Raw genomic sequence first — 15,028 nt, 5'->3', positions numbered from 1 at the left:
CGGTACTCACCAGCCTTGTCTGCAACGGCGCAGCGCCGACGAGTTTTAGTACTTTGAATGCGGCCAACTTGTGTAATGTGGGGCTCAAAGTTTGAAATTACGCAAAACGTTAATGGGCAAAAAAGCTGCTACCCTTCAATGTTGACCCCTGTGGATAGGCGAGAATCACTTCAGCAGTCATTGTTGAAACCACCTCAGCCCCATGAAACACGAACTCACACAAACGCATTATAAGCACCAAAGTAGACGAAATAAGAAAAGGCAACTATACCAGGTAATGAATTAAAGACTAAGGTGTAAAGGGCAAACTCTCAAAAATCAGAGACAAAATTCGTCGAGGGAACACATAGTTGAGTAAACTTTTAAGGTTGACCCCTTTTCGCCATATTAAATGCAAATCAGAAAAACTCCTAAATCGGCGTCACCAAACCGGTGATTTTGATTTCCTGCATCTTTTATTACCCCTTTCTGATCCACTTCATCATCTGCCCCCAATGGATAATGCATCCCGCCTGCCTCCAATCAGACACCCTTCATCACATAGAACCATTCATTCACGGTGGCCTCCTCTGGTTCATATCAATCACAGCCTCTTCCATATGATTGGACAGTCAGGTTCCCCATAGACAGGCATTTCATTCTGTCTGAGGTTATGAACGATAAGTAAGCTAAGATGACTTCTCTGTGGACCCAACTAAGCAACATGCATGCTTTTGGTGGTTTTCAAACAAGGACTCATAGTACAACTGGTTTTTCTATTCTGCTCACAATCACCTGTTTGCATAAATACCTGACACAACAGGTGGATGTGGTGATGCAACCAGTTGTACACATGTGTGGGAAGTCCCGGAGAACAGGTTTGAAAACGGCTGCTTCATGACATTTAAATATCTTACAGACCACTTCAACTCGGCCTATAACGCATCATAATGCAGGGCAAACATTTTATTCTTACTTTCACAACAAATTCATCAACAGTAAAAAGGCAGACAGAAACAAATGAGAATTACAATAACACCTCTCGCTCCATTTCATCCACTGGCCCGCAGCGGGATGTAGATATTCAGGTTTTGGAATCTAGTCTTGTGCAAAATGAGTGTGCAATGACATTAATGCGCACGCGTGCACACACACACACACACACACACACACACACACACACACACACACACACACACACACACACACACACACACACACACACACCTTCAATCATATTTACACCAACACTGTAGCATGTAATACACAGAAAGTAACACATAATCTGAGAAATTTAAAGTAGTGCAAACCTTGAAATATAAGCCTGTTTGATGAAATGATAAAGGGAAATAAAAGGGAAATTTAACAAAAACTTGAAGCTGTCCAAACAATTACAATGGAGATTGTGAAATGACTGAATGCACATGGATGCACACAGACAAACACAAGTTAAAAATTCAAAAGGAGCAAATAATATACATATGGGAACAGAAAATGTCCTCACTTGGAAACACAATTTTTTTTTCTCTCTCTCTCCCTGAACAGGCACACACTCAAAATATTTCTGGTCAGTCTCCGTATCAAATTTCTTTTTGCGGGGTGAAGGACGGTGTCTCGTTTTGTCTCAAACAGACATTATAAATATTCATGCCCTTCAACAAATCTGTTTAAGAATAAACTTTGACATAGCGTGACAATGGTTAAAGAAAACGTGGTGAGACTTGCTGATATTATAACAAGGAGAAATGGTTTCCTCAGGGCTGCTGGAGAAAACTGCAGGCTTTAATTCAAAGCCTAGTAAGTCAGTTCCTTTAGAAAGAGTGACTCTCTCAAAGGCCATAGAAACAGAATGGAGGTCCTGGCTTCAACAAACTTCCATTCAACCTGCTAAGGTGAAGATGTCAGGGCTATTTTTTTCAGGGTTATCTCAAACGATGAAGAAAGCCGAGCGTGTATCCTTCATGTCCCGTAAAACAAGCTTTTATGCCTTATGAGCTAGATATAATTTTCACTCAGGGTGCTTGCTGAAAAACAATAGGTAGTATGATTTACAAAAAGCAAAGTCATGCAGTGAAATTCGGGAAACATTGCTGAAGGGTGAAGGCTTAAATGACCGTGTCGCTGGTCTCAGTTTTTCTGGCGAGGATTCACCCTTGGACACCAGTCAGTATCTGGGTACAGGAGGCAGTGAACCGTTTTAAACCTGGACAAAGATGAAAACAGCAAGAAAGGGATGGAGTGTCAGCAACTGAGTGGCCTTTTCTCACAAGTGCAAAGTTTGAACCATTACAGACATGTGGCACTAAATGCTCAGCCAAGCCATGTGATTCAGCCGTGTGTGGTTTGACGGAGGGTGCATATCAAGCCCATGCAGAGTTGATGTTTCCACAGGTTATTAATACATGTTTACCGAGAGGGGTCTTCTATCAGAGAGAAGGTCCCTCCAACGCTGACCACGTTTCTCCTGTTCTCAAACCCCCCGTAGCTCAGTGTCACCTGTAGGGGGGGGGGGACAAAAAGCAGAAATCAATCAACGAGCAAACAAAATGAAGCCAGGTAACCCGTATGCAACCAATCATCAATTTTATAGCAAACCCCACTCAAAAACTCTACCCTGATCCTAATTTGGTTTCCAACACCATAGAAAAGACATGCTGAAACACACAAAAACAAACCTGAAAGCTTAACAAGCATGTGCATGCACACACGCACATCCGTAGAAAGACACATGAACACATACACACACACTGTGCGTGTGGGACAGTACCTGTTCCAGTACTGTCTCAGCTGGCAGTTTCTGTAGATTCTCCAGGTGGGAATGGAACAGGTGTGTGTGTGTAAGGGACACCTCCAGCAACGCTTCAATGATATAGCCGATGGTGCAGTCATCGGGGAGACGAATCTTCTCCGCTGTGCTTATGAAGTTCCCAAGACTGGAAAAGGGGGGTGGGAGTTAGAGGGTCAGGTATGAGGGGGTAAAGTCTAATAAGGCAGATGGTGAAGGATCTTCTACAAATCTGTGCAACAGCTTACTGAACACAGGATTCCCTCATGGGAAGTAGTAAAAATTACCATGTAAAATAAGTAAAATTTTGATTGAAAAAAAGTTCTGGTGACTCTGCTGGGAATTAGTTTAAAAACCCGGTTTTGGACAGCACCGTAGCTTGCACCAGGACCCATGCAAGGAAAAGGCACAACTAACCTGGCCCATGGGCTCATTTTTAGGGCCAAACCTCGGCTGATGCAGAACCCAGCGCCACCTGTGGCGAACCAGAACTTCACAGATACCTGAGAGGAGATGAAGGATCAGATTAGCCAACGAGAAGATATCCTGTCACAGTGGGGACAAACTGAAATTAATCGTCCACTAAAACAGAAGGGAATGTGCCAGCGAGAAACAGTCTGGAGAGAGAGGAAAGCAATGGTGACACAGATGGGAACATCATTTAGGTAAATTAGACGTGACGCTACCGACCGATCCATCACTCTTGACTCTCTCGGCAGCCTCGATGGGGTGGTCTAGACTGGGCCTTCCCAGATAGACATCCTGGCTATGGTGATAAGAGGACAGCAGCCGAAGCAGGCTGGGCAGTATCACATAGTTATCATCATCCATGTGGCAGAACCACCTGCGGGATAAACAGATGGGTCAATTTCACATTCAAGGTAGTTCAGTCATTCCTGTATGACTGTTCAACATGCCTTGAGCCTCAGTGTCGAATAATGGCTAAACTGAGAGATGCCAGTGGATGTTTACTCAATTTCATGTCACTTTCTCTTTTTTTGGACCCCCCCCCTTTTTCTCCCCAATTGTATCCGGCCAATTACCCCACTCTTCTGAACCATCCGGGTCGCTGCTCCACCCCCTCTGCTGATCCGGGGAGAGCTGCAGACTACCACATGCCTCCTCCAATACATGTGGAGTCACCAGCCACTTCTTTTCACCTGACAGTGAGGAGTTTCACCAGGGGGACGTAGTACGTGGGAGGATCATGCTACCCCCCCCGAATGGGCACCCTGGCCAACCAGAGGAGGCGCTAGTGCATCAACCAGGACATATACCCACATCCAGCTCCCCACCCGCAGACACGGCCGGGACGCTGGACCAAGCCGGAGGTAACACGGGGATTCAAACCGGCGACCCGTGTTGGTAGGCAACGGAATAGACTGCCACACCACCCAGACGCCCCCATCACTGGAAAATTGACCACGCCTTTAGGCCTTCAAGTTTGTGAAATGCTCACTAAAGAGCAACCAGACAAACAAATAAATAAATAAGTAAATAGGAACAAAGTCTTCTCTGTTCCCTTCCTCTCCTTAACAGGAATTCTGGGGGGGGGGGGGCTAAGCTAAGAAAGGACCGAGTTTTGTCAGTCTGTTACTGATAAAAAACCATGCCCACATAATCATTGCACACCTCCTCCTCTGCTGACTTTCCAGACTGAACACAATGCACTGCATGAAACATGAACGTGACAGTCACTGCTCTCTCGTGAACTGAACACATTCAGATGAAAGAGAAAAGAAAAAAAAACACATTGGGTGTGCACTATTAGTGCATGACCAAGAATGCATTTGCAAAAAAAAAAAAAAACTTGGTTTCTTTCCATTATAAGGCATCCTGTTTGGACCGGGTCTGGAGAAGAGGACACTCACTTTTTCTGAGATTCTATGAACTTGTCATACTCCACAGACATCTTACAGCACAGAGCCTGTCGCGTGTGTGCTGCTGAGCAGTTGGTGTTGATGATGTTAGCGCCTGCAGAGAAGATGGCACAGATAAGAGACACGTTCCCACATTTACACCGCTACATGCTCAGTCACCATCCCAAGACAACGGTTCGGATGGAGAAAAGCAAAGAAACATTTGGATTTTGACTTATTTATATTCATATTTGACCCTTTGAGTTCTCAACGACCTCTGGCTGTGTTACTTGGCAGCTTTTTTCTTACCCGAACTCATCCGCAGTTCCTTGTCCTCACTATCAGTAAATATGTGGGTCTGAAAGAAGAAAACTCCAAGTTAACATTGCTCCCAACTTAGAGAACATACCAGTTGCAGCTTTCAGAGTGGCTTTTGTACAAGGATACAATGAACTATTTCATTGTTTTCACCATCAGTGTTTATGAACGTGTGAAGACCTTGTGCTGAGGGAGGGACGCTGATAAAAGGCAAGCAATACACAGCCAGAGAGAATGGGAAATAGAAGAGAACTGTCAAGAGAACTGGAATGAGAGCAACTGGCGAGAGGAATTTAGCTTCCAAAACAGTCGTTCATAGCCATCGTCTGTTGTTTATGAGGTAGTCGTTTGGTTTAATGCGATAAGAAGACTGCAAATTGTGTAAAACTCTCTCCTTTGGCCTCCGCTGGCCTAACCCTGTCAAAGTAACACACACACACACACACACACACACACACACTACTCTTTCATTACACTTATTTCATCTCTCTTTTCAAAATCCCTTCACTGCAGTCCATGTTAGAGCACCATCTCTTTCATTCTTTATCTCCGACTCTCATGATCTTTCATCCATTATTTTGCTCTCTCTCTCACTCTTTAATTCCTCCTTTACTGGCTGAAGTCCTGTGGGTGGTGGCCTCCCCCGTTTTCCCCCATGGTGTGTTGGCAGATGTGTCTTTGCAGTCATCTTTCCTTGCCAAGCTTTGCCTGGGACACCACACACTAACAGGGATGTGAACATATTGTGGACACATGCAGCTGCCAAGCAAATAGGACCAATCCTGGATTAAAAATATAAATTTGTGCAAAAACATGTGGGTGCACACACACACACACTGCTCCAGCCAAGCAAAAAGAGAGACGAGCATCTCTCAAAAAAGGGCACACACATGTCCTGAAGGGGAGCATGGGAATCATCTTTGCCAGAGAGCTATCAATCACCACCCATTGTACGAGAGCAATGCCAGCTGCTCTTAATCTGGGACCAGTTTGCAGTGGTTTCATTCCTGCCACATTACATCAACCTGGCTCTTAGTGCTTGGCTGGGCAATGCAACACTTGGACGGTCATATCTAAATATATTAGTCGCAGAGAAACATTGCCACATCAGCTCCATAAACAGAGTAGCGATAGTCCAGGATGTGTTTTGACGGTTTCAAAATCTTTTGACCATTTCGATCCATCATGGGCCTCCATCGCCAAAGTCATTTTCTATGAGCCGCTTCATGCACACTGAAGGATTCTGGGTAGATTCCGTATTAAGGATTATGTGTTGAATCAGCTGTCCTTTTTATGCTTTTTTTCCTCTATAGGAGGACCTTTCAGTGTCGGAAGTAAAAGAACGGCTGGAAAATAACATTCAGACAGTAGTAGGCGGACAGCCGCATAACCAGCCGCTTCGGAGTTTTATGAAGGCCAAATAAACCCAGCAGGTGAGCTTTACCACTTTCAACTTAATGGCCCATCAAATAAGCCACCCAGTCAAAAGACATCATCTCACTTGACCTTGGACACCTATGAAACAAGTACACTTCAACTCTCTTTTTGAAAGTTACCTTCTTCAATTTGACACCTGGACTTCCTAGCAGCAAAAAAAAAAAAAAAAAAAAAAAACAACAAAAAAACTAATAGCCCCAACTTCTTTAATACACACCAATTGGTGGCAGCTTTTTTTTTTTTTTAAACAGGCACCTGAAAACATAAGCGGCTAGACTTTATAGACCCGTGGGCACTAAAATACCCCTGCAAATGGGGTGTGTAATAACCCTCCAACAATTTGAAGTAAATGGTTGCTTAAGTGTGCAAGCTTTAGCACAAAACGAGGCCCTTTCTTAACCAGTTTGTTTCTGGAGCCAGCTTGAAATGGGCTAGGCATGGTATAAATGGAAATAGAAGTGATTGGAGTTGCCTTTTACTGGTGGTATTGATGTTGCCTGACAGACCTTTAAGAGGTACATTGGAACAGTGTGTTTCTCCAGTTGAATCTCATTCCCTGAACACTAAGGCTCTTTGTCTGTTAGAACCGTGCAAATGGCCTTCAATGACTCCCAAAACAAATGCTCTTTGACGTGGACTTGACTCAACAGGCCACACCATGTCATATGTGTGCACGCCGTGGGACGGCAACTATAGAAAATATATATGATGACTTTATACTTGCAGGAATTAGCATCACCGTTCCAGAATCTTAACACTCATCACCCCCCCCCACATACATGCAAGTCCTTCTCTCCGCCCAACGAAAGTATCTTAAAACCCTGTGCTATGCAAGGAAGCACCGTTATATAAAAACTGTAAACAGCAATGGGGCTTTTAAAACTTCCGACTCTTTCCAACTGTTTGTTTGCGACTCTAACTCGCAACACATTCCCCTTAAATCAACACCACCGATCTCAAGCCCCTTACCGCCTGCCATTTTCATACCTTAACTCCCATCCGTTCAACAATGTCCACCCCTCCCAAGCACCCTCCTCCTCCACTGCTCATCTCTCCCCAGCCCCTCTCCCCCTATAACCCCTTCCATTCCCCACCGCTCTCCATGCCCCCACTTTTCTGGTGGGGATCAGAAACGGAGGGTGTAGGGTAGATTGCTGCAATGAAAGCGCAAACACAGAGCACTCCAACAAATGTGTCTCCCAGTCTCAGGTTGCAACAGAACTTCCTCTCTAGAGGCCCAGGCGTCCCCTGACAGAACACACACGCGCACGCGCATGTGTGTGCACACACACACACACACACACACACACACACACGCACATGTAGGAAGTCAAGACATGCCTTTTTATTTACTTGCACACACATACATATACATCATCTAGTGGTTGACGTTTTGATTAGAGATAAAAGGGTGAAGGCAGGATTTATTCCAGTATAATGGACTAGGCCTACATGTCAGCAATGACAAACTGAGGTCAATAACAAGGAATCCCTGGAGCAGATAAAGGAACACCCAAAAATAATGCAAACAACCAAAGACACCAACAGACTTCCAGCAATAAATGTTTTCTGTGTGTTGGATGTTGCTGCATTTCCTTTCAGACTGTCACTACAGGAGCCAAATACACAGCGGAGGAATGTGTTAAAAAAAGAACACTCATTTGGTTTTCAGACTACAGACATATTAGTTCAGTATGGCTCTTACTGTTGACCTCAAGCTTACAGACATTCCATTCAAATGCATTGCAGTGCTGCATTCTGTAAATCTGAAACAACTTTGAAAGTATGTTTTGAAAATACACAGTTAAGGCTACAACAATAACCCTATATAACCCTATATTTCCTTACCTGTTCTTTGGCTTGAGAAACCCAGGTCTGAAACAGCAGCCCCAGCCTGGACTTGTGGTATTTCCTGGTAGTCTTCACAGCAATAAAAATGTCTTTCAGCTCCAATGGATCCCTGGAGCCGGACCTTGGAGGTGCACCATTCTTTCCCCTAAGGAGAGAGCCTCCCTGTGGACTTTTCTGAGCATATGTAGCCCTCCCAGGCCCATAGTCACCATTACTGGTATCCCCAGTCTCTATAGATATCCCATGCCTGACTGAGCTCCCATTACGCCCTGTAGCCAACGGCATTTTTCCAGCATGGACAGGCAGTACCAGACCCCCAGGGTTATGCACAGAGTTGGCCAAGTCCTTGCCTTGCCGGGCAGGCTTGGCATGGGGACGGGGCTGGGGTAAGTCCCCGTGGCGTGGTGGGGGTTGGAGGGTTGGGATGAGGACTAGCAGGAGGCCACAGAAAGCAAGGGATAACAGGAAGCAGAGCTTGCTCACACCCACTGAAGCTATATGCATCCTGATCAACCAAAAGATGCTTCTTGTCAGCCTCCAGGGCTGGCTTTACTCCTCACACCTTTGCGTGCCATTGTTATGACATCTCCTGGAAACCTAAAGGAAATGGCAACAGATTTGGCATAATCTTCATTACCTTCTGGCAATAACACTCAAGTGCAGATCCTCACTGGATTGGATTTTAATTGCACATGGTGGGTGAAATATTTCACATCATACTGAAGAAAGGTTGACACCTTATAACAAAATTTCCCAATAATATTTTATAGATATATACTGTGTTAAAAAAATGGCTACTCTTCATAATTCACTACAATTCCTTGCATATTTCTTAGGCTATGATGTGTGACAGGAAGATACACATATATACAATCAAAAGAGACACATCTACAATCAAAGGGCACAAGTTCTGTAACAGATTAAAGGTCCCCCTCTGGATTAAAAATAGGAAACATGTGATCTAGTTTATGATCAATTCATCTGCATAACATCTAGTTGAACAAAACCACCTCACTCACAAAAGTAAGTAAATGGAAATTATATACTTGTTTCAGTTAATATGAAATAGAATAAATGTATAACTGAGTAAGGAAGCAAACCATTGCCTGCATCACACATAAATAATGACAGTTTAACATCTGTTTGTGACAGATTTCTGCTTTTAGTTTGAAGATGGAAGTAATCCTATACAATCCCAAACAGGCACAGACTAGACTTCCATCAGCCAACATTTTCTTTGCACACTTGGAAAATGCATTTAAAACTGTTTGCTGATTAGAAGTAATCACTCATATCCTGCAGTTTGTCAGAGGTTGCAGATGTTTTGCATTTGATTTTCTTGCGCTGCCAATCTTTTGTTAACTATTCTTTGGAACGACACGCCACAACATGTAACAACGATACAGAGAGTAAACGGGGGATACAACCTCAGTCGAATAGTCAGTAGCCCAGCAAAAATACAATTAAAAAAAAACATTAAAATCGTCACAAGTCGTGCAAACTATTGGAAAAAGGTCACATTGGAAATGTGAGATTTTTTTATAAAGCTTATGAGAGAGAAAAAAAACCCTTAGTTCACCGATCACATTAGTGAAATGGAAATGCATCAAGCTCACTAACGCTTGATAGAAGAAACAAACACGTTTGTATAGGTTTCCAAAATGAAACTGAATGATATCAATTCTGTGCAAACTAATATCGTTTGAGTAACAGCAAACCTCCCAAATAAGATTTTTTTTTAAAAACTTCCATTGAGACAATTTAAATGCCACTTAATGAGATCAATTGCACTGCATCACTCGCGCTTGGCCTACACACTTTAACACAACGCCAAAGCTCAGCCAATTCACCATTGTCGTAGAGGCGGACGCCTTACTCATATTTTGGAAATGTGAATACAGAACCAATTTATCTAGCGGACCGATTCCCTAGATAAAGTCTTTTAATGACTAATTATACATTAAGGGCACTTACCATGAATCGTCAGCGAGAACGCGTACCCTCTTTGGATGACCATGCTTTTGACCCACTCTAGAAACGGCAGCAAGGTTTTTCAAATCCTAATCAAACAAACAAATCAAACAAACAGTTCAACGAACTTCAATTTGACCCAGACAGAGCGGATCTTTTCCTCTCTTCTTTTGTTCGTTTTCTGACTTTCATGCAGCGCTGAAACTCCCACCGGTCCTCGGTGGGTGCTTCTCTTCTCGGTTTTGATTCCGTCCCACGTGTGCCCCGGGAAAAAGTAAAATAACAAGCGACTTCTATCTTTTCATTGTCGGCACAAACTCCACACAGCCCAACTATTTCCACATCCCACTAACTTCGACCGTGATTATTGTTTGTTACTCTTCTTCGTTGTGTCGGTGTGGGGTTTTCTGGGCAGGCTCGGCACCCTCGGCTGCGTCTCCTGCCCCCACATGTTCGGCTTTGCGCATTGCACATTCTTCCGATTTCTATTTCAGTCCTCGCAACCTTTCAGTTGAAAGGCCGCGGGACTGGACAGAAAATAAGACGTGATGTGAAAGTCTCCCATTGATGTAAGCAAGCAAGCAAAATCTAAAACCTAGAGGATTACAGTTTTGCTTCAATTCACAAAATTCACAATTCGCAAAATAGTCTTGCTCTCTTTTCCCAAGCCCTTCATGGAAGAGATGGGAATTATCTGTGGTTTTCTACATCTTGGAGAAAAAAAAGTCTTCCTCCGCTGTTCCGATTTTACACCGGAATGATGTTGTCCCCTTATTTCCTTCCCCCGTTTTTTATAGAGCATCTCCCTTGCTACTTTACTGGTGTCTGACCAACCCCAACGTAACTTTTTAATTCATCTCCTTCCACATCAGGACTTTTCAGCTGTAACACTGATGGAAGGTAGACGGACCAACTTTTTAGTTCACATGCTGAACAGAAGAGCTTGAGCTGTCGTCTGATCACCACCTGGCTGTGAGATGAGTCAGATGGGTGGGAGATACTATTGGATAGACTGAGTAAATCCAAACAGGGTGTTCTAGGAACATGTATTCCTTTCAGAGTAATTTCTCGCAACTCGCACCTCTGAATGAGATTCTCTCGCAGCCTTACAAAGGTTAGGTTAAGGTTAAGGGTATAGATCTGAATGGATCTGGCTAGAACCTATACATGTTTCTTATGGCTGCTCAACAATAATTTGTAATCCCTCCTACAGCCCTACCTACAGATATAGTGCCCAGCTGAAAGGTTTTCCCCTCAAAATTAGTCTCTTACAATCGTAAGTCAGCCAAAATTTGTGAAGGGAACTCCCAGTGAAGAATTTTTTTTCTATGTATGTCTTATGACAAACATACAGCAACGTTTTTGAGTCACTTCGAACACCAGTGACCAACTCTGAAGCTCGGGGTCCGAGGCCTGATGTGATAATCTTTATGGATTTACAAGCATTACCACCTTGTTAGTTTGATATTTGTGATAATGTTACAATCTACACTAGATAGCCTACAAACTGCATGAAAAAAAGACTGGAAATGCACAACTCAGTAGCAGCGTAGTATAAGTAAGAAATTCAAAACTGTCTTGTAGGTTACATGTATAAATCTAAACTTTGAAAAAACAAGGATGTGTTCTGCTGTTCAAGACATTATATTTTTATTCTAACACAATATGAAATAAAATTGAAATAACTAATAAATAGAATTTCATATGGATTTTGTGTTATTTCATAATATAAAAGTATAGTAAAATGTACTAGTAATAGTATATTATTAGTGGTATAGCATATTAATTAGTGTAATATTTCAGTAGAAAAGTAAAGTATACTACTTTTAGAATATTCATAATTTATGAATAATGATTATAGCTGTAATTTATCAGTGCAACGTTTGTATAATCTATTTTCCTAGTTTGTTTATCTGATTCAAACTAGCTATTAGATAAATCCCTTTGAAAAATGAAGTGATTATACTCTATTTGACATTCTAGTCTACTCTATGCAGTACTATTCTACTTTACTGTATTCTACTCTACTCTATTCCGTCCCATTCTATTCTACCCTATTCCATTCTATTCTACTCTACTTCATTCTATTCTACTCTGTTCTGTTCTATTCTATGTTCTGTTCTATTCTATACAAAATTCGCTGACAGTTTTTTATTTTTAATTCGCTGACAGTTCTTACATCATCCGGAGGAAACTGTGCGTCATGACGTAATAAACTCTGGCCCGGATATGAAACGTAACACAACAGCGGCTATTTACAGTTGCTGCGGCGTTCTGGTAACGGCTGAAGATGCCTCTGCCTGTGCAAGTATTCAACTTCCAAGTAAGATTTGTTGATTAAACGAAGTCGCACGGTTTGTATATTTAGCGGCAAGTAAACATACCGTGTTTTTTCCTCAGAGGAGGTTCGAGTTATCAGGGTCGAGCACGACACTTGGTTGCTCGTAACGCACGCACAGACAAGCTAGCTAGCAGATTTCACGTTAGCCCCCGTGAATAAGTCCAACCGCTGTGGCAGCGTTCACATTTGCGTTGGGTTTGTCGCGTCGGGTTTATTTACACGCAGTCCTTCATTTAGATTGGTAACAATGAGAGCTGTCACACGCACAAGCATAAATCAGTGCGGGGGCAATATCAACATAACAAAGTCATGCTAGAGCTCGGCATGCTAGGCACTGATGCTAACGTTAGCTAGCTGGCTAGATTGTGATGCTGTTAATAAGTTGGGCGCAAAGGTTGGCGCTCGTAGGTGTCGAATCGCCGACATACAACGCACAATGTCAAATGTGGAGTTCTGTAGTGACAAGATGGTCAGCTACCGTGTGTAGGTAGTGTGCCCATGGCCCGTCCTACTTTCTAGAGTGTTACTCGGGTGTTGAGCTACATCAGTTCTTCTCAGTCAGGTTCTCGGGTACCACCAAGTCCCACTGGTTTCCTGTTCTGCCAGGTAGTTAATTACATTCAACTGTTCCATGTCTAAAACCTTTTCGATAAAAGGCTGGGGTAACTGGAACAACAGGTGAATACAAACAAATACCAGGCAGAATGGAAAATCAGCAGAAATTGTATCTGCGGTCCACTGGGCTACATTTAACATGTTGATACCTCGAACTACAGCTTCGAACTATGTTACTGAACTTGAGATATTCTAGTTCCGTTTCATACTAGCACTTAATTCAAACTAAGCGAGAACATCAATTCAAACAGTATGCTAGCATTTAAATCATAGATCATCAGATCATATATAAATAAAATATACCTGGATGTACAAGATCTAAGGTCCTCTCATAAATTTGACATACATCCAGTCTTCAAAGCAGCACTTTTTTCAGTAAATCTCAACTTTTCAAAGTGACACTGTTTCATTTGTATTCAGTATACCAAAGTACATTGTACTCACTATAATTGGCAATGAGAAACGGCTTCTGCATGACTCAGGGCTAGAAGTACTTTTGACATGACATCTATTTCAGTGTTACAATGTAGTTGTGATCTCTGTGGTAGGGGGCAGTTGAGCCCATGCAGATTGATGCTGACCCACAAGAAGACCAGCAGAATTCCCCAGATGTCAGCTATGTAGTGGAGAACCCAACACTGGTATGATTTGATCCGCTTAGTTCTTCTAAATTTTCCTGCACATGATTCCTAAATCATTAGGAAAGATTGACGATTACCGTGTAAAGCAAATAACATGCTTTTCACTTTGTTATGCAGTTGAAATAAATCTTGGCTCTGTTAAATTAAGACATGTGTATGTGTGTTTGAGTGTAGGACCTGGAGCAGTATGCATCCAGCTACAGTGGTCTGATGCGTATTGAGAGGCTCCAGTTCATTGCAGAGCACTGCCCACAGCTCAGGGCTGAGGCTTTGAAGATGGCATTATCGTTTGTTCAGAGGACTTTCAACGTCGACATGTATGAGGAGATTCACTGCAAACTTACAGAAGCCACACGGTAGGTGGCTAGCACAATTATCATACCTTCTACAATTGTCTTTTATGAAGGTAGTGAAGTTTATTTTTATCTCCCTAAATTAAAGTTTCACTCTGAGGCCTTGGGCATCCAGGTGGCATGGTGGTCTATTCCGTTGCCTACCAACATGGGCATTGCCGGTTTGAATCCCTGTGTTACCTCTGGCTTGGTCAGGCATCCATCCATACAGACACAATTGGCCATGTCTGCGGGTGGGAAGCCGGATGTGGGTATGTGTCCGGGTCGCTGCACTAGCGCCTCCTCTGGTCAATCGAAGTACCTGTTCAGGGGGGAGGGGGAACTGGGGGAATAGCATGATCCTCCCACGTGCTACGTCCCCCTGGCGAAACTCCTCACTGTCAGGTGCAAAGAAGCGGGTGGTGATTCCACATGTATTGGAGGAAACGTGGTCATCTGCAGCCCTCCCCGGATCAGCAGAGGGGGTGGAGCAGTGACTGGGACAGCTTGGGACAGTGGGGTAACTGGCCAAATACAATTGCGGAGAAAAAGGGGGAAAAATCCAAAAAAAATAAAATAGTTTCATTCTGAGGGCTTTACATTCACATAATAAAAAACAGGTCAATTATAGTACATGACAGTGAACTATACCTACCCTTAGACCCTTGATTCAGATTAGGAAAACCGCAGCAAAAAAAAACCCAAAACGTTTTACCCCTAACCAAAGGAGAGACAATTAGAATTACGCCAATTAGTTTATCACATAGTATTTCAGTTCATGACCGCCATCATTAATTTTTCACCCAACCAAGCACATCGCTAGACAAGAACCAAGGCAAAAAAACAAAAAAACTCTAGTTGTCCAATGGGCTTTGTGTTGCTAAGGTTTGGTTTACCAG

At 43.0% G+C, this 15,028-nt stretch overlaps 2 protein-coding genes across 2 annotated transcripts in view; one reads left to right on the top strand and one right to left on the bottom strand.

The window, feature by feature from the left end:
* Window positions 1–1,902: 1,902 nt before the first annotated feature.
* Window positions 1,903–10,579, bottom strand: rfng (RFNG O-fucosylpeptide 3-beta-N-acetylglucosaminyltransferase). Its single transcript, XM_056297400.1, has 9 exons — window positions 10,204–10,579; window positions 8,227–8,826; window positions 4,933–4,981; window positions 4,636–4,738; window positions 3,455–3,608; window positions 3,182–3,267; window positions 2,747–2,912; window positions 2,390–2,475; window positions 1,903–2,182 (listed from the first exon to the last, which is right to left on the bottom strand). The coding sequence occupies exons 2-9, from the start codon at window positions 8,731–8,733 to the stop codon at window positions 2,107–2,109; spliced, it is 1,227 nt and encodes a 408-aa protein (XP_056153375.1). The 5' UTR covers window positions 8,734–8,826; window positions 10,204–10,579; the 3' UTR covers window positions 1,903–2,106.
* Window positions 10,580–12,396: 1,817 nt separating this feature from the next.
* Window positions 12,397–15,028, top strand: part of gps1 (G protein pathway suppressor 1) — a 33,335-nt gene continuing 30,703 nt past the window's right edge. The window contains exons 1-3 of the mRNA XM_056296609.1: window positions 12,397–12,523; window positions 13,705–13,797; window positions 13,972–14,153. Coding sequence (XP_056152584.1) covers window positions 12,491–12,523; window positions 13,705–13,797; window positions 13,972–14,153 — 308 coding nt within the window. The 5' untranslated portion in view covers window positions 12,397–12,490. The remainder of the gene's footprint in view (window positions 12,524–13,704; window positions 13,798–13,971; window positions 14,154–15,028) is intronic.

The sequence above is a fragment of the Lampris incognitus genome, chromosome 17 (genome assembly GCF_029633865.1).
Source record: "Lampris incognitus isolate fLamInc1 chromosome 17, fLamInc1.hap2, whole genome shotgun sequence".
Classification (NCBI taxonomy): domain Eukaryota; kingdom Metazoa; phylum Chordata; class Actinopteri; order Lampriformes; family Lampridae; genus Lampris; species Lampris incognitus.
Note: the sequence above shows the minus strand (reverse complement) of the source record. Positions and strands in the feature narration are given on the sequence as shown.